At 45.2% G+C, this 25,610-nt stretch overlaps 1 protein-coding gene across 2 annotated transcripts in view; it reads right to left on the bottom strand.

The window, feature by feature from the left end:
* Positions 1-23,180, bottom strand: part of SYT13 (synaptotagmin 13) — a 39,349-nt gene extending 16,169 nt beyond the window's left edge. The window contains exons 1-2 of one of the 2 annotated variants that reach the window (XM_023215859.1): positions 22,878-22,920; positions 6,087-6,189 (exon numbers count right to left, since the gene is read on the bottom strand). Coding sequence is in view for 1 of the 2 variants with exons in the window: in XM_023215858.1 (XP_023071626.1) it covers positions 22,878-23,060 (183 nt within the window). In the remaining variant the exon portion in view is untranslated. Of the gene's footprint in view, positions 1-6,086; positions 6,190-22,877 lie in introns of both variants that reach the window. The other variant, XM_023215858.1, reaches the window with a different exon arrangement.
* Between the last annotated feature and the right edge of the window lie 2,430 nt (positions 23,181-25,610).

Raw genomic sequence — 25,610 nt, 5'->3', positions numbered from 1 at the left:
GAAAACCAAAAATTAATTACGTAGTGAATGATCTGTAAACAAACCTTTAATCCTACCAAAGATGCTAGGTGACCCCTTTTGTGACATGATTCATTTTTCACCTTACGGCTGTTTATTAATTTGGGGTTTCATGCTGAGACATCCCTCTTACAGTAGCATTGCACCACCCAGGAGGTTGCAGGTGGGGGAAGCAGATCCAGCTGAAAAAGGGGGCATTTTTCAGGACTTTGCTCCTTAAATTTGAACTTTAAAAAAGGGGAGGGCAGAGAAGAAGCATCTAGTTGAGAATCCAGTATTCAGATGATGCCAACTATGGACCACTGCTGCTGCTGGGGTCTGTAGTATAGCTAAGCCCCTGCTAAGGGGGTAGTGAGGCCAGGGCAGAGGGACCTGCAAGAGTCTGTTGCTCTGGGCTCTAATACTGGCGATTATACCCACTAACATGTATAAAATGAAATATATCCTGCTGATCAGGTATTCAGGCTCTAAAACAAGACAGCTTAGTTGGAGTCTGGGCTCTGTCAATTACTTGCTGTGTGACCTTGGGTCTGATTGATTAACTTCTCTGTGCCCAGTTTCTTCATCTGTAAAATGGGGATGCTAACAATAGCATCTATCTCCTGGGGCTGGATTGAGGATTAGATAGGCTAACCCACTCAGAGCTCTTAGGACAGAGGCTAGCCCAGCCAACCCTCGACAAATGTCGGCAATATTTATGTGACTCTAGGGTCTAGTCAGGTGCTATGAAAAGTGGGGTTTATGTGTAGAGACCAGTTGATGAACTATTTTTTGTTGTTGTTACTTTTTTACTCATTTGTGATAAATATAGAAATTGAGTGTGAGCACTATAACAAACCTAAACTAAGCTAAACTGCATCCTCTCTCACAGGTGGTTGGAGAAGCTCTGGTCTAGACCAAGCATTCTCACACCAGAGCCGCCATGGTAGGTGCATCTATGATGACACCTCTCAGGGTCCTGTCCCTTGGTGTCCATGCCCTTGTATAATCCCCCGTCCTTGAATATGGGCTGGACCTAGTGACTTGCTTCGAATGAACAGAATATGCAAATGTGAGAAGACAATATTGCTAAGATTAGATTACCGAAAAAATGACATTCCATTTTCCTTGCTCTCTCTCACCCACTCCCTCTGATAAAACACACTGCAATGTTGAGAGCTTTCCTACAGAGGGCCCCATGTGAAAGACCCGAGAGCACCGCAGGAAGAACTGAATCCTGCCAACAACCACAAGAGCGAGCTTGGAGGTAGAGGTTGCCCCAGTCAAACCCTGAGATAAGCACAGCCCCAGAGGACACCTTGACCACAGCCTGGCAGAGATTCTGAGCCAAAGGACCCAGGTAAGCCATGACTGGATTTCTGACCCCACAGAAACTGAGATAATAAGCATTGTTGTTTTAAGCCATTGTGTTTTGGGGCAGTTTGTTACACAGCAATAGATAATTAATACAGCTCTTTGTGAGAATTACCCAAGAAGGTGTTAAAAAAATGTACACACCACTACACACCCACTAAAATGGCTAAAATCAAAAAGACTGACAACACCAGTGTTGACAAGGACGTGAGACATTTGGGTTGCTCACCAGCGCCGGTGGAAGGGAAAATGGCAAGTCACGTTGGAAAAATGGAAGTTTCTTAAAAGTTAAACATAAATCTACCCTATGACTCAGCAGTTCCACTCCCACGTATTTATCCAAGAGAAAGGAAAACATGAATCCGCAAGAAGACTTAGACATGGCTACTGAGAGCAATGTGACTCGTCCTAGCCAAACACTGAAAGCAGCCCTGCCGTCCACCAACAGGACAATGAAGTCGGTTGGGGCATATTCTTATAATGGAATATTCCTCAACCAACAAAAGTAATGAGTTTCAAGTACGCTCAGCAACAGAGATGAATTACCAAAATATGCTGAGGAAAAAAAGGCAGCTGTCTACAAACACATACTGCCTGATTCCATTGACAGAGCTGGATCTCAGCCACAGACAATTTGGCCCCTCAGGGGACATTTGCAGTGTCTGGAGACATTTTTGGTTGCCACAAATGGAGGCGGTGGAGCTGCTACTGACCACAGTCACCATGGGGGTTGGGAGCTGTTACTGGAGGCCAGGAATGCTGCTAAGCATGCCACAATGTCAACCCCTATCTCAGTTTGGACAGCTATAACAAATTACCATAAACTGGGTAACTTCAACAACAAATGTTTATTTCTCACAGTTCTAGAGGCTGGAAGTCCAAGGTCAAGGAGCTGGTGAATCTGGTGTCTAGAGAAAACCCACTTCCTGGTTTGCAGAGAGCCATTTTGTTGCATCCTCACATGGTAGAGAGCAGACAGTATCTCTCTCACATGTCTTCTTCAAGGGCACTAATCCCATTCACGAGGGCTTTACCCTCATGACCTGATCACCCCTCAAAGGCCCCACTTCCTACTATCATAGCATTAGGGGTGAGAATTCCAACATATGAATTTGAGGGCACACATTCAATCCCTAATTCCCCTACAACAAAGAATTATCAACCCAAAATGTCATTAGGGCTGAAGTTGGGAAACCCTGATTTAGATGAAGTTCTATGACAGGTGGAACTCATCAGTGGTAACAGACATCAGAACAGTGACTGCTTTTGGGAAGAATGAACTGGGAAGAGGCACGTGAGGGGTGTGGGTTACAGCCTGAGAGATACATATTTGTCAACATTGATCAAGCTATAAACTTAGGATGTGTATATTTCACTGTATGCAAATTATATCACAATAAAAATAGAGATAGAGATAGATACATGTACACACACATGCACCTCTGAGTAACATGCTGAATTGGGCTTTCTGGGGTGGTTGAAGAATCTGTATGTTCAGCAAATTTGCTGAGTGATTCCTGCACACAACCGGCCCAGAACTTGGCTGTGGACCTGCATTTAGGATCCACTGGTCTCTAGACCAGTATTTCTCAAACTTTCTTTCCAAATAGCCTCAGAGGCAGAAGAGGGTGACACATACTCTAGGGAAGGGGAAGCAGTTGGGAGCAATTGGGGATCTTTCTCCAAATCTCCAATTCTATCTTACAAATTCATGAGTCTTTGTATTTGATTCCATATGATTGTTTTAGTATTAAAATGTTTTAAATTACTACCAGCAAGGAAAATTTTCTTTTATTTTATGATTTCTAGGTCTGGTACCACACTCCTTCCACTCCCACACAAATACACACACACACACACACACACACACACACTCCCTAATGTCTGGACAAGCAGCATTAAGTCCATTACATCAAGCTAGAAGAAACTGAGAGAGATCCTCATTTTGCCTCCAGGGAAGGACCAACTCCTACAGGCTAAGTGGGAACAGCCTCACTATCCTTTGAAGATAGCTTAGAAGCTTATCAAAATTTCCTTTCCAACTGCAGAGAAAATTTTCCTGGAGAAAATGTGGGGCGCAGCTCTTAAGCAATCCAAAGGTTTGATCTCCTCTGCCCATTCCTTCTGTAGAGGAAGGCACACCCAACCGATTGTGTCCTCGCAGATACCGACAACTAACTGAACCTTCATGGCTAGCCAGTCACTTATTAACAGACTTGTATTCATCAAGGCCAACTGCTAAACCTCAAGGCTGAACACAATAAAAGTTGATTTCTCACAGTCTGAAAAGGGCTGGTTATTTTCAAACTCAGGGTCCCAGCCTCTTCCACCTTGTGTCCTTCCACCTTTACCTGTGCCCTGCACCGTTCAAATATAAACTCCCCAAATCCTCATAATAACCTTATAGGAAGTACAAATATTGTCAACCCCATTTTACAGAGGAAGACACTGAGTCAGTAGAGCTCAGTTCTGTGTCAAAAGTCATGGCCCGCTAGGGGGCGGTAGAGGCTGCATTCAGATCCAGGCTGACTCGGCCCAGAATCCCCTGGGGAACCACCAGGCCCAGCTGCCTTCCCGCCACTTCAGCCACCACCTCCCATTTCTAGTGAGCCTTGACCACTCCTCCACGTTTCTGTGCCCCTAAGGCGGATGCCCAGGACGCCGCCTGGTCCCACCACCTACTATGCTGCCCCTGCATGCCCTTCAGTCAGGGAAACGGGACTGTCAGCGCCAATTCCCATACTTTGACGTGCATCAGCTTCATTTGGGGAATGAAGATTCCCAGGCCCCTCAGAGGTTTGACTTGATGGGTTCTAGGTGGAGCCTAGGGACGCCTCACTTGGGAACACTCTGATTTGGGGGAGCCCCAAACATCCAGGTAGGGTAGACGTAGACACCCCCTCTTTCATGGTAAGCTGCTCACAAGCACGGCTTCTTGAGAGTCCGTTCAGCTCCCCTCTGCAACACTGATTTGCCTGGTAGGCCTCCGTCTCCTAGGAAGCTGCCAGCACTAGGGTCCTCTACTTCTTGCTTGCTTCAAGAATTGTGAAGCCATGTGCCTTTGGGAAAATCCACAGTTATTTCTGGGAGTGGGAGAGTGGTGACACAGTTTAAGCTGCAAAGTGGAAATCCACCTTGAAGAGGAGGCTTGGCTTCCGGTCCAGGCGGCGCAGTGTTTCCATGGCGATCTTGCCCCTGTACCATCTTTTGTTATCCCTTCAACACCTCCTCTCCTGTTTGTTCTGAGTCTGTGCCCCCAATCCTTTCTCAACCCTGCCTCCCTCGGAGCTCACCGCCTCCTATTCTTTCTCCATTCTCCTTGTGGTCATTTTGAAATCTAAAACAGCCCATTTGTGGCTGGTCCAGGGCACTCACTGCCTCCAGCCGGTACTTGATGTGACTTGATTGGAGATTTTTTGGTGGGTGAGCCCTGCTGGCAGCTGCCCCTCCCAACCTGGCCAGGATGAGACACAACGAGAATACCAGCCAGCTCTAATGTAAACCTTTTATCTGCTGCTTGTCATCATTCCATCATTCATTGGACAATGATTAAACCTCCCAACAATGGCCAGCTGCCCGAACAACACTGTCTGATCACTGTCCTTATGGAATGGACATTTCCAGTGGGGTAGAGAGCAAGAAGCCAGGAGATCCCAAAAGCTGTTTCCCTTAGGAATAAGTGCTATCCAGACCAGGACAGATGGTAATGAGGTCGGTTGCGGCGGGGGCGGGGTGGGGGGAGTTGTTTCTACTCAGAATTTGAGGGTCAGGGAAAGGTCCCTGAGCTAAAATTTGAAGAAAAAGAAAACCCATCATATGTAGCTTTACGACGTGTCAGTTACAAGTCTAAGCATTTTACCCATTTGGTTGCAACCTCACAGCCTTGTGAGGAGGCATTATTGTCATCCCCACTTAGAGGAAGAAACTGAGGCACAGAAGGGTTACGTCTGAAGTCACATGGTTAATAAGATGCAGAGCTGGGAATTGAACCCAGGCACATGACTGTGGAGCCCGCAGGCTTTCCAGCTTGGCCCCATTCTTCCCTTCCCGGGAAGACACAATAGTCTGTTGTCATTCCCAGGTCTTGGATAGATATAAGGAGAAGCCAGTGGGGCTGGAGGAAGGATATCCCATCTCTACCCTCCCAGCCTAGCCATTCACTCCATCAACCATCATTCAACATTGAGAGCCCTTTATGGGATAAAAGGCACGGCCAACACTGATCACTACACCCACGCATAGTCTGCACGTGTGTTGGTTGCGGGGAGTGGGGAGGAGAGGGGATTATTAGAGTAATAACTATGATGAAGAATAGTAAAACACCAGGCAGAGTCTGTAGGAGTAAACCAAGCTTTGCCTGGAGAAGGGGAGGGTGGTAGGCGCCGGAAGGCGAGAAGGGAGAGCTGTAGGAGGATTCATAGAGACGCTGACTTTGGGTTGGGTGCCCCTGAAGTCTGACAGGTAGAGAAATTAGAGAGGAGCATTCCGCCAAGACGGCAGAAGGAAAGTTTGCACTGTGCCCAGAGTGCAGTCAGTCGGTGGGTGCAATACAGCTAAACCCAGTGAGAGGAGGGGGGTGAATGTTGCTGCAATCTCAACATTTCTGGTGGAAACTGAATTTAAAAACAGAATTATTAAAAAAACAAACAAACAAACAAAACAAACAAACAAAAAAACTCCATGGGACTGGAAACTGCAAAATGGCAAGATCCTACCTAGAGGTTTCCTTCTTGTAGGTGGTCTCTGCATTATTTCAGCAGTCACATCACAAAGCCCTTTAGGCCACCATCTCTGTAAACTTTCTGTGTAACAGATGCTCTGCAATGCACAACACAAACTTTACTGTATTTAATCTTCACACAACTAGAGATAAGTGCCTAATATTTTCTCTATTCTATATACCCTAATATTAACAAATTTTAAAAAAACCTAATTATTTTTACTACAGAGGAAGAAACTGAGGCTCAGGGAGATTGAAACATATCCAAGGTCACACAGCTAACATATGAAAACATTGGGCTTTGAACCTATGTCCACCCCAAGGCCAGTGCTACTAACCTGTATACTACACTGTGTGTGGTTTCTTGGGGCTGTGTCTGTGGATACCAACCACACAGTTAAAAATGGAAAAGTTTGAATCATTGCTTTCGCTTTTCTGGCAGGTGCCACATCATTAGGCTCCCTCTTTCCCCCACCAGTGGTCTGGTTGTTTTCATGAACTGCCTGGATGTTTAAGCATCAACTTTGGTATTATTCTCAGTTCTGAATCTGGGTTTGACATTCTTTGTGCAGGAAATGTGTTTCATTTGTGCCCTGAACAAAGGCAATGTCAAGACTATGCTGTAATCTCATCAACACTCATCATAAACTACTGTATTTTAAAAGGTCAGTAATCTGGGCTTGAACACAGCCTTTTCACTTCAGCCACCCAACCCTTATTTTCCCATCTCCAGTGGCCACAACAAGGCTCTCAGCAATGTGTTTCACCTCAGAGCACGGTCCCTGTGTCTTCCAAAATTTGACTTTGCTTTCCAAAATTTCCACTTCTGCCCCCTCTCCTGTCCCACTGTACTGGTTTACTAGGGACTCTCATTTTTCCTGTTAAACTGAGTTCATGTATTAGAAGGATCTCAGCACTGCATAACTGAAAACTTCCGTCAGATAGAAACACAATTGTTTAATATTGGTTCATTTGAATCCTTTAGACATTTTTTTCTCAGTTTCTAATTTTGTTTCTAATTTAATGTTCTTTTCCCAAGACAGTCATTTTTGTATTAAAGGCTGAAAAGTTTGTTTATATGTCAGTTTCCTTGGCATTGAAATTAGGGTGTTCTTTCAGAGCAGCTACAGGATTACTTGATTCTATGGTGCTCAGACAATTGATGAAACCATTAACTAGGGCAACTGCCATAACCGTTACTGTGCCAATATATATTATAAATAATAAAGTGCAAAAATTTGAGTTTGTACCCATTTAAAAATTGATTAACATATATTCAAGGTTATCCTTATAATAAGACCTCTTTCACACTTTTGCATTCTGATAAGCTTTTCTGAGTGGAAGAGAAAGGAGATAAATCTGCAGAACCATCAAACCCATGTGAATATCACCCATTAGAGGAGATGCAGTGTAGAAAAAAAGTGCAGGGAACTGCTAATCTAAGACATCCATCCACTTATATGCAGATACTTGAAAAGCACATCAATCTCTAACCCAGAAGTTTAAAAACAGCCGAATTGTAACGTGCAACTTCAAAACCAAGACAGAGACTGTTTTAACTAGATTCTCCTTATATTTTGGTTTTCAGTCAAACTGCTTCACATTATATTGCTGTCAAACAGAAATCAGAACACATTTGTTGCCTGCCAATCATCTGTTTACCCACCCTACATACCATGGACGATACATGAGTAAGTGAGTAAGTCTCTGCCCTCAGAAAGTTTACCATCCCATGGTAGACACCAGATATTCCATAAAGGGGAAATACAAGGTGCTTATACTACAATTCTCCTACCCTATGCTCATGGCAGATTCGGCTAATTGATCGAAGCATTCTTTCCTGCTGAGCTCAGACACAGGGTGTTTGTTCAGCTTCAGGCTCCAGGAAGCTACTATCCATTAATAGGAATTAATATGGAAGAAGAAAGACATTTGCTATTCCTGATTCAAACTTATGAAAAGATAGATAAAAATAGAAGGCAGTCTTAAAGAGCTAAATACCTGGACCGTAGGCTACATAAGACCTAAGGAGGAACTCTTCATTGTTGATGTGATCAGAGATGGCTTCCTGGAGAAGGGGCTTCAATGCAGCATTCAGGGATGACTAACAATGAAAGAGAGAGAGAGAGGCTTCTGAAATAGGGAGGACAGCAGCAGCGTGCATCCAAAGGGGAACATGTTTAGGACATGGTGAGTCAGCTGGAGAGGAAGGCTGGGGCTGGAGAAATGGAGTTGGAAAGCAATGGTGAGGCCAGGTCATAAAGGGCCTTGAATGCCAAGCAAAAGATCTTGAATTCTATCTTATAAACAATGGAGAACCTTCGACAGTTTGTGAGTAGGAGAATGACATGAGTAAAACTGTGTTTTCAGTAAATCAAACCAGCAGGTACATACAGGAGGGATGGACAGATGTGAAGGAAACTAAGTGAGAAAATCAGCCTGGAGACATAGAGACACAGTGAAGGTAACACAGTTTGGGGGAACCATGTGCTGGGGAAAGAGAGGAATCCAAAAGTGAGAGCTGCCTCAAGAAAAATACACTTCAACTATAACTTCTCAGGCCTCCCTTTCCAAAAAAGACACATGCACATGTATGTTTATTGCAGTGCTGTTCACAATAGCAAAGACTTGGAACCAACCCAAATGCCCATGAATGATACACTGAATAAAGAATATGTGGCACATGTAGGCCATGGAATACTATGCAGCCATAAAAAAGGAATGAGATCATGTCCTTTGCAGGGACATGGATGAAGCTGAGAACCATCATTCTCAGCAAACTAACACAACAAAAGAAAACCAAACACTGCATGTTCTCACCCATAAGTGGAAGTTGAACAATGAGAACACATGGACACAGGGAGGGGAACACACCAGGGCCTGTTCGGGGTGGGGTGGTTGGGGAGGGACAGCATTAGGAGAAATATCTAATGCAGATGATGGGTTGATGGGTGCAGCAAACCACTGCGGCATGTGTATACCTACGTAACAAACCTGCATATCCTGCAGATGTATCCCAGAACTTAAAGTATAACAAGAGAAAGAAAGAAAAGAAAGAAAGAAAGAAAGAAGGAAGGAAGGAAAGAAAGAAAAGAAAGAAGCAGAACCCCTGTGTGTCACTGGATGTCTGCAGTCTCTGCCATGTTTGGGCAACAAATTGATTATTCTGTGTGAATTTCATGACTAGTCAGGAGGTACATTTCAAGGGATGGCCATTAATGTGCTGCTTCTAACATTCTTCCAGCAGCTGACATTTTGGCAGATTCAAAGCCAGTCAGTATCATCCATAGATCTAGTTCTTCCTTCTTTTAAATGAGATGCAAACCTAATAGATTTCCTTCTGTGTTATAAGAGCTGACAATCAAACAGTCTACAAAATGTCCCAAAATATGATCTGATCATGGAAGGTCAGTGATATCAGAGTACCTGGCTCCAAATTACTATATATGAGAACTATTTTTCCTCAGCTCACTCCAAGCTTTTTGAAATGAGAATAATAGCTCCAAAGCTTCCTATCCGCAGGTGTGTCTGTTTGGCAAGCATGTATTAAAGGCTTCAAGATGAACAAAGCATCAGGCTAGACGCTGAACCAACTGGGAAAATGAAAGTGGCTTCTAAACAATAGAACCTTGTGCAAATAAAGGGTGTTACCACTGCTGGTCCTGAGCTTTGCCAATTTCATTGGCATACTTCCTCTGCCTCACAGACTCTTCCTTTATTATTATTAATCATTAGGGTTGGTAATAATAGCTAACATGGTTTGAGTATGCTATCAATAAGGGCTTTTGCAGGAACAGATGGCACATTGTAACTGGGTAATTGAGGAGATTTTCATAAAGCATTTACAAATGTATGGAGGGTTAAGGAAAGCAACAAGGAGTGGCGAGTATGCAGGGGCTGGGAGAGCTGGGCACTGTTAGCATCCCTAGGCCTGAAGGGGCAAGAATCAGGAGAGGTCACTGGAAACAGGACAGGGTGCTGAAGGGAAACGGTGACCTGGCAGGATCTGACCCCTTCAGATGAGGATGTAGCCACCCCCAGGCACCTAGCAGGGAGGGAGCAGGGGTGATGAAGGCCCCTCACACTCCTCTTGTCCTCAGATCTCCTTTGGGTCAACTCCACCTGATGCCAAAAGGCAGAGGAGTTGGTCAATGCAGCCAATAGGTGGGGGCCTCCTGGGGCCAGGGTGTGGAGGGGGAGAAAACGGGGATAGGCTTGGAACAGGGGGTGGGGAAGAAGTAGGTTTGGGGCTGAGAGGGGAGCATTCAGGGGGTTCTGGAGGCACAAGGAAATAACTTCCAGCCCAGCACTCACTATGTTCTGTGTATGACTGTGTGATGAACATCTCTCCCTCTAAAATATTAACTGCTTGAGGTCAGGGATGGGTTCTGCCTTGTCACTGCACTGTCCCAAGGGCTAACTCAGTGCCTTGCACATAGCAGGTATGCAAGACATATTTGTTGAATGAATAATCATCCTAGAAATGGAATGTTCATGTTCCCCTTTTCATTCTAACAGACACATTTCATTTATCACATCTGGAATACTCTTGATGAATTTTTCCTTTTCCGCATGGTGAGTAGACAAGTCGTTGCTTTGGTAAAGGATAAATAAGAAAATAATTCACTGATTCTTAAAAATATCCTTTGAGCAACGGCAGGTGCTGAATCCGTTGGGTGCTTTCATACATGTCATCTCATTCATTCTTCCACATGACCTTAGAGAACCTTGTAGAATCCCTGTTTCATGAATGAGTAAAGTGGGATTCAGAATGGCCATGGTGATTTGGCTAGGAAATGGTGGAGTCTGAATTCAAATTCAGGTTTTTGAGTCTCATTTGATTCCCATTTTAGCTCAGCATCTTGATTATAAAAATGAACATTTTCATTCTGAGTTAATTTTTTCTTTCGAGTGGTCTCAAAGATTGTTACCTAAAATTAATTCCAGTGGGTACCCAAAATCAAATGCAAGGCTACAACACAGTGGGATCAGGCTAGGCACCTAACCTCGCGTTCATTCTTTTCTGTTCTTTGTCTCTACGTGTTTTGTATGGAGGCTGTTGTGCAAAGGGTGATAGTCATGTTGCCACTTAAAGAATCTGCTCCATTTGTTAGTAACAGACGAGATCATTAGATGACGCACTTGCAAAGAATGTGCAAAGAAGCCCTTCAAATCATGCGAATATTTTCTCTTCATGTCACATCACTGCCTTCACTGTATTTCTCTCTGATATCTTCCCCTTTCCTCTATGTGAAGTGACTGCTGAAAATGAAAGTGTATTTTAAGATGCTCGGCGATATGCTCTGAGAAGTGGAGTGCAGGGGGGATTCAGAAATGCAGAATAAGCTTAAAGCTAACAAGATATTCTACACCCGCAGCTGTTTCAATCAACTCTTCTAGTTGCCCTACCAAACTGCTTTTACCCAACCTTATCTGCATCTTCAAACACCATCTTTTCCAAAACATCCTTCTTAATTCTATTTGAAAAGCAAAGTCTTTGCAATCCTGCCTCAATAAACTACAGCCTTTACATCGTGCTGTTCTTACCACCAAGTCCAACCTGTGTGGTTTATAATGCTCTTCCAAACAAAACGTCTCCCTGGGTATTACCTCGTTGGTCTGGCAGCTGAAGATTTTAAAAACTCTCTCTAACGTTAGCCGGATGAACAGAGACCTGAAGGGAGAGAAGCCTGTAAAAAGTGAAGCTGCCACATGCTTCTTGCTGGTATTGATTTCTTGATATGTCACGAAAGGCAAGCACAGAGATCCTTCAGTGAACTCAGCATCCTCTCCTGCTTCTCTGTGCATGTGGTTTTTATTTTGGCTACAAGCAGAGGTGGCAGCCCCACGGATCCCTGCCTTCTCATTTGTCTACCCACCCATTCACCAATGTATTTAGTCATTCAACATGTCTCCTCGTTTCTCTTTGCTATATGCTAAGTCCTGCTCAACTTTCCATGAGGGAAAAGTATGTCTTTGACTTAATGAGTGGAGGTGGGGGTAGGGAGAGGAATCAATGAAATATGTCAAAATACTCTAAGGTCTATGCCAGATGGACTGACTCAATTTGCAGAATTCTCACAGGACCCCCTCCCCTTTATGCTTGTTTTCATTCATATTCATATATGCAACTCCTCCTCATTATTTGACTCTGATCTGTTCCTAAAAACATGCTGATTAGCAGATTTCAGAAAGCAGGCACTGGTTCTCCATTATTTTAATAGGAAAAATTATAGCGCATTCCAGGTCCACCCCAAAACCACAATCAGGTTCCCCAAATAGCACTGTAACATTCTTAAGCAGTGTGTAAAAATCTCCCAGGACTTTTCTATAACATAAGGCAATTAAGGCATCCTTTATCTAATGAATTAGGACTTATTGAACTCCCCCTGAAGGTTCATTGTGTGGGCAGCAACTGGCCCTGGAGAGGGGCAAGGCTCCTTCAGGCATCGCACTGGCCTGGCAGTGTTGATACATAAGGAAATATTAAAAGACACTAAATACTGCCTCAATTAGATGGGGTTTGCAGGGCCCAGGTATCAGCGTGAATTTGAGTGGGACCCATGAGGGAGTAAAGCTTGGGGGAACAGAATGGGAAAGATGACAATAATAACATATTTGACAGACAGAGCAGCAGGTGCAAACTTGCTGGAAGAACAGGGCAGCCAGGACTACTGCACACACACTCTATTCTTCTCATGAGACTCATGAACAATGAAATGTTTTTACTGGTTGCCCATGTGGACTCATTTTAATGGTCGCTCAATACAGACAGCAAATGTTTGCTAAAAACTTGCCAGCTACTGTGATTTTGGATATATAACTAAAGGATTATAAATCATTCTCCTATAAAGATACATGCACACGTATGTTTGTTGCAGCACTGTTCACAATAGCAAAGACTTGGAACTAACCCAAATGCCCAGCAATGATAGACTGGATAAAGAAAATGTGGCACATATACACCATGGAATACTATGCAGCCATAAAAAAGGATGAGTTCATGTCCTTTGCAGGGACATGGATGAAGTTGGAAACCATCATTCTCAGCAAACTAACACAGGAACAGAAAACCAAACACCACATGTTCTCTCTCATAAGTGGGAGTTGAACAATCAGAATACATGGACACAAGAAGAGGAACATCACACACTGAAGCCTGTCAGAAGGGTGGGGGGCTAGGGGAGGGATAGCATTAGAAGAAATACCCAATGTAGATGACAGGTTGATGGGTGCAGCAAACCATCATGGCACATGTATATCTATGTAACAAACCTGCACGTTCTGCACATGTATCCCAGAACTTAAAGTATAATACAATTTTTTCAAAAAAAAAAAAAAACATGCCAGCTACTGATGAATATTGTAAAAGTGAGAATTTGGATTTTTCTTTTAGATGTTAAAAGCTCAGAAAATACCACAAAGAGATACTACTTAGCACCCACTAGGATGACTTTAAAAAATAAATAAATAAAATAAATAAAAAATACCAACTGCTGGCAAGGAGGTGGAGAAATGAGAACTGTCATACATTGCTGGTGGAGATTAAAATGGTGCAGTTGCTGTGGAAAGCAGTTTAGCGGTTCCTCAAAATGTTAAATATAGAATTACCATATGATCCAGCAATCTCACTCCTAGGTATATACTTGAAAGAATTGAAAACAGGTACTGAAATACTTGTACAGGAATGTACTTAGCAGCACTATTCACAATGGCCAAAAGGTAGAATCAATCCAAATGTCCATCAACGAGTGAATGGATAAACAAAATTACGTGTGTCCATACAACGGAATATTTTTCAGCCATAAAAAGAAATAAAGTACTAATACATGCTATGATGTGGATGAACCTTGAAAACATGATGCTAAGTGAAAGAAGCCAGTCACAAAAGATCACATATCATATGATTTTATTTATATGAGGTGTCCAGAATAAGCAAATCCATAAAGATAGAAAACAGATTGGAGGAGGGAGGAATAGTGATTATTTAATGGATGAGGGGTTTTCTTCTGAGGTGAGGAAAATGTTTTAGAACTAGGTGGAGGTAGTGGCTGCACAATGTGAATGTACTAAATGGCATTGATCCTCCACTTTAAAGTGATTAATATCATGTGAATTTCACCTGAATAAAAAAAGCTTTGAAAATAATGATAACCTTCACATTATCAGTACATAGCTCAATGCCCCTCCTGGAGACATTAACAAATGTTTGATTTATGCACGCATGAACGAATGCATGAATAAATGAATCTGTCCATGGTCTCCAATACCCTGCTCATCCCGGCCCCTGCATATTTCCGCAGCTTCATTGTTTACCAGGATCTCCCTTGCTCTCTGCTCTTCAGCCACACTGGTTTTTCCCCAGGCTCTCTTAAATGTTAGGCTTCCTCCTGCCATAGGACCTTTGCACAGGCTTCCCTTTTGCCCTGGTTAAGATCTTCTCCCACTCTAGCTCTCAGTTTGGCCATCACGCTCTAGGAAAGCTTTCATCTTGTAAGGTGTTCTCGTAAAAGCTCTTCATCTTACACTTACAAAGCACCAGAACCTTCTGTTCAGGTCATCTACCACCAGCACACATTTTCATTTATTTGCCCTCTTCTTCTATAAACTCTGGTTTTACCCATTATACCATAAGTTTTGTGAGGGCTGAAGATAGGTTACTGTGTCATTGGGAAGAGAGGAGTTACCACTGTATCCTCACCTCCCAGCACAGCACCTGGCACATAGTTGCTTAATAAACACAACCAAGGAAGAAAAAGAGGGAGGAACACACCTTTTTCACCTGTTTTCCTTTATAACTGTATTAGTTCCATTATTTCTTATCAAATTAGTTATAGGGGGCCCTTTGTGTGCACGTGTGTTGATTCTGTTACATACGTATACAATCTCTTAGTTCTTAAAACTTGTTTCTATGAAGCTATTCTCCATCCTCAGAGCAGACTTTCCCATTGTTTCTTAGCACGAAATAAGCCCTGGGAGTACTGAACACAGTAAGAAGGTGGAAGCAGGAGGTGAACTGCTGCTGGTTATTGGGAGATTGTAGGTCAGTGTGGACAACAAAGGGACTGTCTCCACATACTCGGATTGCTCTCGTAGGTCTTTGATCCTGGAATGGTTGTGTCTTATTTTTTCTCCTCTTCATCTTCTGGGTCTGATGCTTCCCTCTCCTGCTGGTCTCTTCTCTTCCTTCTGCCTTTGCTTGGGCCCCTTTTGGTTTGTCTTTCAGGTGTTTCCTTCATCATGATCCAAAGGCCTCTCTATCCCTCCTCCTATGCCCCAGGTACCTCCTCGTAACTTGGCTAGTATCTGAAAATCTGGAAAGGATGCAGCACTGTTTTCTCCTGGAATTAACAAAAGGTGCTAGTGAATTGTCAATTCCATGAAGAGAAGAGCCATGCATCTGAAGTATCTACAAACTGTACCCAAACAAGGAACTAGGGGAGGAAGGGAGATGGGACAGGTCAGATCTGTCACTGGAGAAAAGACTGAGGGACACAGGCTTAGGGGTCCACATATGAGTGCTTTGAAGAGTATTTCCAGTGAGTCTGTGCTCTTCTTCCTGAAAGAATCTATGCTAATTTCTTGATGAAAAATTCATACTGTCTTCCACGTTGCTAAGCAACCAGCCCAAACATGTTTACTGTGTAAAATCTATGTGGAGGGCCCTGGGCTGCACCCAATGCCTGAAGTGTGATGGCGGCAGCAAAGCAATCCAAAGCACTGGGAAAGGTTTCTGAAGTTGACCCTCAAAGATGCGTATTTGTAGACACTTTTATGCCATATCTGGTGAAACACAATGGCTCGAATAAAATTTTGACTACTTTTTTTCTGCTAATATCTAGCCTAGTAGTCAAAAGTGTGCACGCTGAAGACAAATTTTGTAAATTTCATTCCCAGCTCTCCCACTGAATATGTTATTTAAGCTTTCTGTGTTTTACTTTTCTTCTCTAAAATGAAAAATAAAACTTATGCATATTTCATAGGGTTATTGTGATAATTAAAACTAATATGATTATGGCCAGGTGCAGTGGATCGCACCTGTAATTCTAGCACTTTAGGAGTCCAAGTCAGGAGGATGGCCTGAGCCCAGGAGTGTAAGAACAGCCTGGGCAACATAGTGAGAACCCCTCTCTAAAAAAATAAATTTAAAAGAAATTAGCCAGGGACGGTGGCACATGACTGTATTCCCAGCTACTTGGGAGGCTGAGGTGGGAAGATCACTTGAGCTCAGAAGATCAAAGCAGCAGTGAGCTATGACCATGCCACTGCACTCCAGTCTGGGTGGCAAAGTGAGACTCTGTCTCAAAAAACATTTTGATATGGTTAAAATGCTTAGAACAGTGATTGGCACATATAAAGAACTTGAAAAATGTTAGTTATTCTATCATTGTTATTTATTACTCTACAGAAATACTTTGTTGTGGTGGTGGTTTATACGAATGGGTGAGTTCACCAGGCAAGACATCAGCTAATGGGATTAGCTGATCTAGAAAATGAGTCCTTTAAAGCTAGAAAATGAGTAAGTTAGAAAATGAGTCCTTTAAAAGTCTGAGAATCCATGGAGGTCAGACCTTACAGCCTTCCAGAGTTGAATCAGTTACAGGAGTGGGGTTAGCAATACATGGGGCGTCCTAGCATCATTAAGGTACAGGGGAGAGTTCAGAAGAACAACCAACCTGCACTGCAGAAAGCTCTATTTTAGGCTGAAGGGGGGAATAATACCCCCACCCCGGGTTTCCCATGGCACCTTGTGCTTCCCTGATCATGGCAATTGCTTATTTTATTGTCTGTCTCCCATTTATCAAGAAGAGCATATATCTGTCTTTCCATTGCCATATCCCAAGGCCTAGCATGTGCTCATTAATCTTTGATGAATGAACTATGTAACTAATAAAATGCAGCATCTGTCCATCCTCACTCTTATATGTGTGAATTGAAACAACCAATCAGAGAAGGCGTTGCTTTAGAGGACTAAGGAAGAGGAGAAGAGGTGGGAGGCCTAATAGGGCTACACTGATGGTCTTAAGGTCCCAATCCCAAGGGGGAATCCTTTATGCAGCACACAGGAGGTGGCCATGGGAGAAATAGCAGAAAGCAAACAGGGCCGAAGAAGCAGTTTATAAAAAAACCACAAAAAAGAGGCTCATGTCTCTTGAATATGGCCCCAAAGTCCTCCTGGCAATAAAAATACTGGCCTGGTACTCAATTAATGTTCACAAACATGTCACAATATGACACTTTTTAATAAAAACCTTACTGATGTATAACTGCAGACAGAAAAGTACATAAATCATAAATGTAGAGCTGGATGTATCTTCACAAAGTAAACACACCTCTGTAACCAGGACCCACGTCAAGAGGCAGAGCATGAACAAAAGCCCAGAAGCTCTCCCACCCAGCTGCAGTCATTTCCTGTCCCCCAGGGTAACACCATAAATAAACTGCACTGGCTTCAAATCCTATGTCAATGGAGCCCTAACAATATGTACTCCTTTGTGTCTTCCCTCTCTTATTCAGTGTTGGGTTACAAGATAATGATTTAATTCAAAACACTGGCATGTGCTCAGCATCATACCAGACATTGTCAAGAATACAAGGAGAATTAAGGAAAAATTATTTGATCTTAAGGAGAAGACTCCACCACACATACATTGTTTGATAGAAATTCAGGCTGGGAGTGGTGGCTCACGCCTGTAATCCTAGCACTTTGAGAGGCCGAGGTGGGTGGATCACCTGAGGTCAGGAGTTCGAGACCAGCCTGGCCAACATGGTGAAACCCCATCTCTACTAAAAATACAAAAGATTAGCCAGGTGTGATGGTGGGCACCTGTAATCCCAGCAACTTGGAAGGCTGAGGCAAGAGAATTGCTGAACCCAGGAGGCAGAGGTTGCAGTGAGCTGAGATTGCACCATTGCACTCCATTCTAGATGACAGAGCAAGACTCGATCTCAAAAAGAAAGAAAGGAAAGAAAGAAAGAAAGAGAGAAAGAAAGAAAAAGTCAGTCAACACTTATTTATATTATTTTGTAAAACCTTAGAACTAATCTACTAGGGATCCACTGAAAGCCACTTCAGTGATCCTGACTCTGCTGGAAAAAGGATGGAATTGTAGAGTTTGGTCACATGTGACAGTGGGTGACTGGGGACATGGATAGAAGGGACCTGGGGACCAGACGCAGTGGCTTACACCTGTAACCCCAGCACTTTGGGAGGCCGAGGTGGGCAGATTACGTGAGCTCAGGAATTCGAGACCAGCCTAACCAACATGGCAAAGCCTCGCCTCTACTAAAAATACAAAAAATTTGCCAGGCGTTGTGGTGCACCCCTATAATCTCAGCTACTCAGGAGGCTGAGGCAGGAGAATCGCTTGAGCCCAGGAGGTGAAGGTTGCCATGAGCCGAGATCATGCCACTGTACTCCAGCCTGGGCGACAGAGTGAGACTCTGTCTCAAAAAAAAAAAAAAAAAAATGGTGTGGGAACTCCTGCTGAGGGCGAAGCAATTTCAATGAAGCCTTTGGCCACGTGTTAGCTTCAAAGGGACAGCACTGGGGTCACCCAGGGGACCTCTCTGGCATTTGAAAAGATTCACTTAAGCGCACAGCAAGGTAGGCACCATGTTGGGAGAAAATTAGGCCATGAAAAGGAAGGCTTCCCGAAAACAGGACACGTGTGCCTGCCAAGTGGTAGGGGTACAGGACTGAGCCGTGGGGCAAGGGGAAAAGAGCCATTCTCCTTGCTTGCTCCCGATTTCTTTAGGTTGGGTGACAGGAGGACTTCCTATGAAAGGACCCAGAAGTGGGCTGAGTGGCAGCCTGTGTGGACAAGGGTGATGAGGAAATTCAGAGGCAGGAACCCATGGGTCTGGCCGTTGCTCACTAATAGATTCAGAAGTAATGGTGAAGGAGAAACCAACATTCTCGCTTTGCCCCCCGGCTCTGTCTCCTTGCTCCAGCTGCCAGGTCACTGCCTAATGATCAAGCCTCTAGAGCTAGGCTGATGACAGAGAGGTCCCAGGTGACCTGCCAGGCCAGGAGTGGGCGGCATAGTAAAACTGAATTCCTTGCATGCCCGGAAGGGTAGCACATGAGTGAGAGTGAGGCACTGTCTAAGAAGGCAGGATAAAGGGTCCAGAGTGTGTATTTCAGAAAAGCAAAGAACTGTGACTTGAAACCAGCTGGAAGCATGAGAGGAAATGCATGGCCGAGGGCTGCATAGGGACATTTCCTCTGAATTGCTGGAAAAAGCAGAAAATAAAAGACACAAGGCTGCAAGGGACTGCCTAATAAAACCAGATTGTGAAGTAGCTGTATGTTTGCTTCTTTATTAATTCATTAAATAACAGAGTCTAGCAGGAGATTTAATAAGTACCATAATTTAGAATGAGAGATGAGTGTAAATCTAACGTGAACCATCTGCAACAGCTGTAATGTACAACCAAGGTATCTGTGATTTCCCTTGGGGACAAAGTCATAGGTATGGATGATACACTATGGTTTTTGCTGCTATTTCTACTTACAGAAAATACCGTTTCAGTTAGAGGTAAGTGAAAATAATGATGTCATTTTTTTTCCTATCCAAGACCATGAACCTTTTAATGCTATCTACAGGCTGAGATTTGTGGACCCAGAATAAGAACCCCTGGGGGCCAAGCACAGTGCTTCATTCCTGTAACCCTAATAGTTTGAGAGGCTGAGGCAGGCAAATTGCTTGAACCCAGGAGTTTGAGACCAGCCTAGGCAACATGGTGAGACCTTGTCTCTACAAAACATCCAAAAAAATTAGCCAGGCATGGTGGCATGTGCCTGTATTCCCAGCTACATGGCAAGCTGAGGTGGGAGGATCACCTGAGCCCAGGAAGTTGAGACTTCAGTGAGCCTTGATCACACCACTGCACTCCAGCCTGGGTGATGGAGTCAGACCCCAGGGAAAACTCCAAATTTCTTTTCAAAATCACTACAAACTTTCAACTTCATCCAGCCATTCAGGGTCAGAAATCAGATTTCTAGGAATGGCCTCCAAATCCAAAGAATTTTTCCAGCAGCCACAACTTACAAGTTACAGAGACACTGGCTATTAGACCTTGGACACCTCTGTTGGGATTATAGTAATCTAGACCCCTATTTTCCAGCCTCCATATCTTCTTTCCTCAAGGAACATCCTCAGAGAGCTTCCCTGGCTCTTGCCCTCCTCGTCAACAGGTGCCAAGTACATCACCCTCCTGTAATCTGCCACCCCTAACGCCACCTTCTTTACTTGCTTTGAAATGTCAATTGCTTGTCTTTTCTCAATTTACTGCATCTGGGCCAGTGGCTGAATGAATCTGAGAAGAATGGCAACCAAGTCATTGTGAGATCTCAGGTTCAACACATTCACACCCATAAATTCAGCCCCAAGTTGCCCACATCTTTGTCACTGAGGGAACCAGATAAGGGAATGTGGATGGGCAGGTATCATGTATCAACGAATATTTACTGTGCCCCTACTGAGCTCACACTCCGTTACAAAGACATGGTGAGTGCATCCATATTTGAAGATGAGAATCCCCACTGGATGGTCCATGAGATGACTTTATTCATTCACAATTTCTTATTGGACATCTACTAGTTTCCAGGCACTGAGTGGGTGCTGGGAATAAATATTACACCAATAAGTGAATATGAAAGATTGCATCCTAGTGTAAAGAATGCCATAAAAGGATTTGGAAAGAACAGTATAGGAGGGGATAACAGGAAGGGGGTATTTTGTTTCATGTGTCAGTGGGCAAAATCCTCCCTAAGACTTTAAATGGAAAAAAGATCTGAAGAATGAGAAGGAGTCATTTATATGAAAGGCCGGAGAAAAATGAAGGGGCAGAAAAGGGCTTGGTGTTTTAAAAGAATAATCATAAATCCAGGGAGGCCAAGACTGCTGATGAAGAAAGAAACTGGCATGAGCTTGGCTGGAGAGGCAGGCACCTTCCATGTCAAAGCAGGTGAGTGGGTGGAGAGGAGTGGCTAATAGCGGGGCCTCCAGAATCAGAGAAGCTCAGCTAGAGTCTGGCTCTAAAACTTCTCTAGCTGTGCAGTTCTAGGCAAGTCAGTTACCTTCTCTAAGCCTCAGTTTCCTCATCTTTAAGTTAGGATAATTCTACGGCTCCCTCACTGGGTCAAGAAACGCACTAATGAACAGTAAAGCACTCTGAACAGTGCGCCTGGCACAGAGTGTATGCTATGTCATGGTTTGCTATGACCTCTTCCAAGCTCAGTGAGAACTTGTGGAGGATATGAAGCAGGGGAGAGACATACCTGGTTTGTCTTTAACAGACGATCAGCTGTTCTGTGGGCTACTGGTCATCAATAAGACAAAGCACTGGAAGAGACCCTAGAGGTCATTTACACCAACTACTTTCCCAGTGGTTCTCTCTAGGAAGGGGAGGGGATGGTGCCTGGAGAGACGTCACTGAAAGGCAGAAGAGTGGCAGTTCCTCAAGTATGTTGGGCAGGAAAGAAGGTTGAGAGGCGGCCGGCCACGACTTCTGGAGAAGGGCTCCCAACCCCTGGCCAGTGGAAAGCCCACTATTCCCATTTCCAGATTGCCCCAAGTCCCACATTCTGTTGTGCAGCCGGCTCTTATTTAGCCACTGTCAATGTCACTATTCTTGGATTATAAGTGCCTCAAGGACAGCAGCCATTTCCTTTCCACTCTCACTGTACAGTAACTGACACAGGCCCCACACAACTGAGTCCTCTGAGCTTTTGAATTATTGATTGGAAAAAGGAAGACGGAGTCACAGCATTTTAATGCCACTCCTGGAACCTAGACGGATCTAGAGGGTCTTTAGGAGGTCCTTCAAGTCATGCCCCTGCCCCAGGGCCATCCTTCTTCAAATCACTCTAGCAAGACTCTTTGCCTCCTGGTTCTCCAGAGAGCATTCTGCACTCTGCACTTTGGAAATGCATCCTGGAGGTCATAGCCTATGCAGGGAAATCCTTCCAAACCGCTTCCCCAGACCCCTTATGTTGCTCTTTACAATGGGAGCACGGGCTATTTCCTGTACGAAGGAGCTCTGGCCATGAGCAAATGCATGGGATAAAAGCCCTCCTGTCTCCAGGGACATCTGCAGAGACATCTGCAGAGACATCTTGGGGGAGGCCATAGCAACCCCCTCTGACTGACCGGAGCTCAGAGCTGCTAGGGGGTGGGGAAGAGTCCTTCAGGCTCCTCCCGGATTCAGCTCTCCAGGCCCCTCTAGCTTCTCAGCTCCTGCGGGACCCCAGCCACCTCCCGTCTGGGTTTCCAGGCATTACCTCTTCTCAGCTCTGGCAGGGCTTGCCCTACCCTGGCTCCACAACCACCATCCCCCTCCCTCTCACAGACCCCAGTCTTCCTCCCCATTCTGCAAGTTCCTCATTCTCCAGTTCCTCTCAGGGTCTTCCCTAACCCTGGCGATTCCCCTCCCAGCCTCCCTCTCTTCTTACCCTTCCCAGCCCTAATTCTTATCCAGGTCCCCTTTCCTGTCCCCTCCCTTTAGCTCTCGCTGCTGGCCCCCATTCTTCTCTCAGTACCCACAAGCTCTCCGTCCCCCCCTTCCTAATTCTCCTTCACCTCTCCACCATCCCCCAGCCTCCCCCATCCGCCTGCCTTTTTGACTCCTTGACCTGTCCTCCAGCGCGTTTGCTGTCACCTCTCCCCGCCAAGCTTTGTCGCGCAAAGATCCACGACCGTCCCCCACCCCATTTCGCCCTCTGCAGCTGCCTGGCGACCCCACCTCGCCCCTGGAGAGCCCGCGCGCCTACCCCACTCACCTGTTGTGCAGACCGGAGCAAGCTCGGCTTCGCCTTCTCCGGGTCGGGGTCCTGGTCCCGCGGCAGCAGCCCCTTCTTGGGGTGCATGTGCCGACACAAGCAGGTGACCCCGCACAGCGCGAGGATGCTGGTGGCCGTGCCCAGCGTGGCGCCCAGCGCGATCACAGGCACCGACAGCACCATGGTGACCGCTCCCCGAGCTGGGCTGGGTCCCGCCGCCGCGCACCTTCCCCGGGCCGGGCCCGCCTCCAGGCAGCTCCCGGGATCTGGGCGAGCCAGCAGCTCTCCCGCCGCCAGAGGGGCGGGGACGGAGGGAGGGAGGACGGCTGCGAGGACGTCAGAGGAGGCTGGACCCGGAGCCACGTCAACCGGCACCCCCCTTCTCGCCAACACGTGACCGGACCCCCACCCCAACAGGAGCCGGAGCCTTCCAGGTGGAAGGAGCCTTGGGGTTGTTTCAGGCCATTCTTAATGTTTTGTGTACAACAGGGGACAACTGGGCCCAAGATGTGTTGGAGCCTGTGGAGGTCACACTGTGTTAATGGACAAAGCTGGGCTCCAACCATATCTGCCACTCTAGGAGTCACTTTCCCAGACTATTAGCTCCTTGCTCAACCTTCTACCCGAGCGGCTGGCCAAGCTGGCTGTAAAATTGGGTCCTCCGAGAGTTTTTTCAAACACAAAGCTGGATATTTCCCAGCTCCCCAACCTGGGAGATGGTTCTTACAGGGAAAAGGAACAGGCCACAGGTAGAGGGAACCGATGGGATGTCTGGGTTGAGGCTGTACCTGTGACCTGCTGAAGATGGATAATACAGCTGCATCCCCTTAGGGCTGCCCAAGAGTTCACCTTTATTACCTAATTTAATCAGCAGGTATTCTCATCTTTATATATAGATGAGGAAGCTGAGGCTCAGAAGAGAGGTGCACAGGTAGAAAAATCATCACCCTGAACCCAGGTTTATGCTTGCAGATTCCAAGTCCACACTCAAAAGGACTGTCTTAGGAGGATAAAGAAGATAAAATCAGCAGCTCAGAGTACACACTTGATTCAGAGAGGGTGAGCATAAAAGTATGCTTAGAATAAGGGGAAACTAGAATTCCAGGCTTGAGGACTGTCTTAGCTCAAGAAAACAGTGATTTTTAGTGCTTTTCATTATATGGAGTGTTGAATTTAATTCAGCAGATATTTGCTGTGGGTTGGCTGTGCTCTAGGCGTGTTGGGCATGTGTGAAAAGGGTTGTAGGTGATTTTATCCACAATAGAGCTTTCACATTTCTATGAGCCAATGTCTCCTAAATCTATAGCCTCTCCAGCCAGACCTTTTCTTCTGAGCTGTAGCTGTGACCACCACCTGGGAACCCACCCATCCTCCAGTTTTCAGCTATCTACACTTGTGTAAAAACCCACCCATGACTTACTGGCTTAGACCAGTTATTTTGTTACTTGTCATGATTTCGTGGGTTGGCTGGGCTCAGTTGGGTGGTTTTCCTGCGCAACATGTTGTCTTCTGGGACTGCAGTCATCTAGGGGTTCAGTTGGACTGGAACATCAGCTCTCCAGACACCATTGCAGATAGTGCAATGGTGAACTCCCATGGTGAGAATTGGTGCTGGCTGCCACTGGGATCACAATGGGGCTGTCAACTGGTGCATTTTGGTTCTCCTCTATGTCACTTCTCCATGGTGCTGGAGCTGCTCACAGCATGCTAGCTGGGTTCTAAGAGGAATGAAGCAGAAGCTGCCAGTTGTCTTAAGGCCTGGGTTCAGAAGTTCTAGAACACTCACTATTTGATCAAAACAACAGTCTCCCTCTAGTTCTTGCCTTCAGTGACATCAAAAGGGAGGTGTCCAAAATACAAAGCTGATCATGTCACTCACATGAGTAACAGCTCTCAAAGGTTCTCCAAGAATAAATCCAATAGACTCAACATTTATCCAAATCCCTTTGTGATGTGGTCCCTGCTAAGCCCTCCAGACTCCTCTCTACACAGGGGTGAGGCTCTACACCCCTGAGCCTCAGCCACCCCACAGACTTGGGATTCCTTCAACAAGCTAACATCTTTAGAGTCTCCATGTCATCACCCATGGGTGCATACAGCAGGCACTCAGTAATTGTGGAATAATTCATATGATCATCTTATGCAGAATTTCCAGTGATTTGAAGGAAACCCGTTTGTGATATGAGCTCCATTTTAGTAAATTGACTTTTCCACAAGTATGTATTGTGTGCCTGCTGTATGCCAGGCACATTTTCCTACTGATCCCTATTTGCTGCAAACTGTAGAGCTGAAGCACTGCAGTCCCTGGTGACAGCCTTAGCAATCTCTCACATAAGAGCTGCCCTGGGAGGTTTTCTTGGCTCTGGGGCCTGGCAATGCAAAATGTTTTGTGGAAATAGAGGTTTAATTAATGCTGTCAGCTCCAGGTCTCCCAAGCTCAAACGGCTGCCACTACTCATAACAGGATCTGGGGTGGGGTTAAAGAGGAAGAATGAAGAATACTTCATATCAGAAAATGTCTGATGGGGATCAGACACCTGTCACGTGATGCATTGTTACTATGGTTACTGGGATGACAGCAGCTGCAGTAGCCTTCATTTATAACAGGAAGAGGGTCCCCAGCCCAAGAAGAAGAGCTTGCCTTGTGCCTCTTTCACACACAATGAACCTATGGCAGAGCTAGGAATAGACCCTAGGGGATTTGAAGCCCAGTTGAGTCATCAGGACTCTGGG

This window comes from Piliocolobus tephrosceles, chromosome 13 (assembly GCF_002776525.5).
Source record: "Piliocolobus tephrosceles isolate RC106 chromosome 13, ASM277652v3, whole genome shotgun sequence".
Classification (NCBI taxonomy): Eukaryota; Metazoa; Chordata; class Mammalia; order Primates; family Cercopithecidae; genus Piliocolobus; species Piliocolobus tephrosceles.
This window is presented reverse-complemented; position numbering and strand designations above follow the sequence as displayed.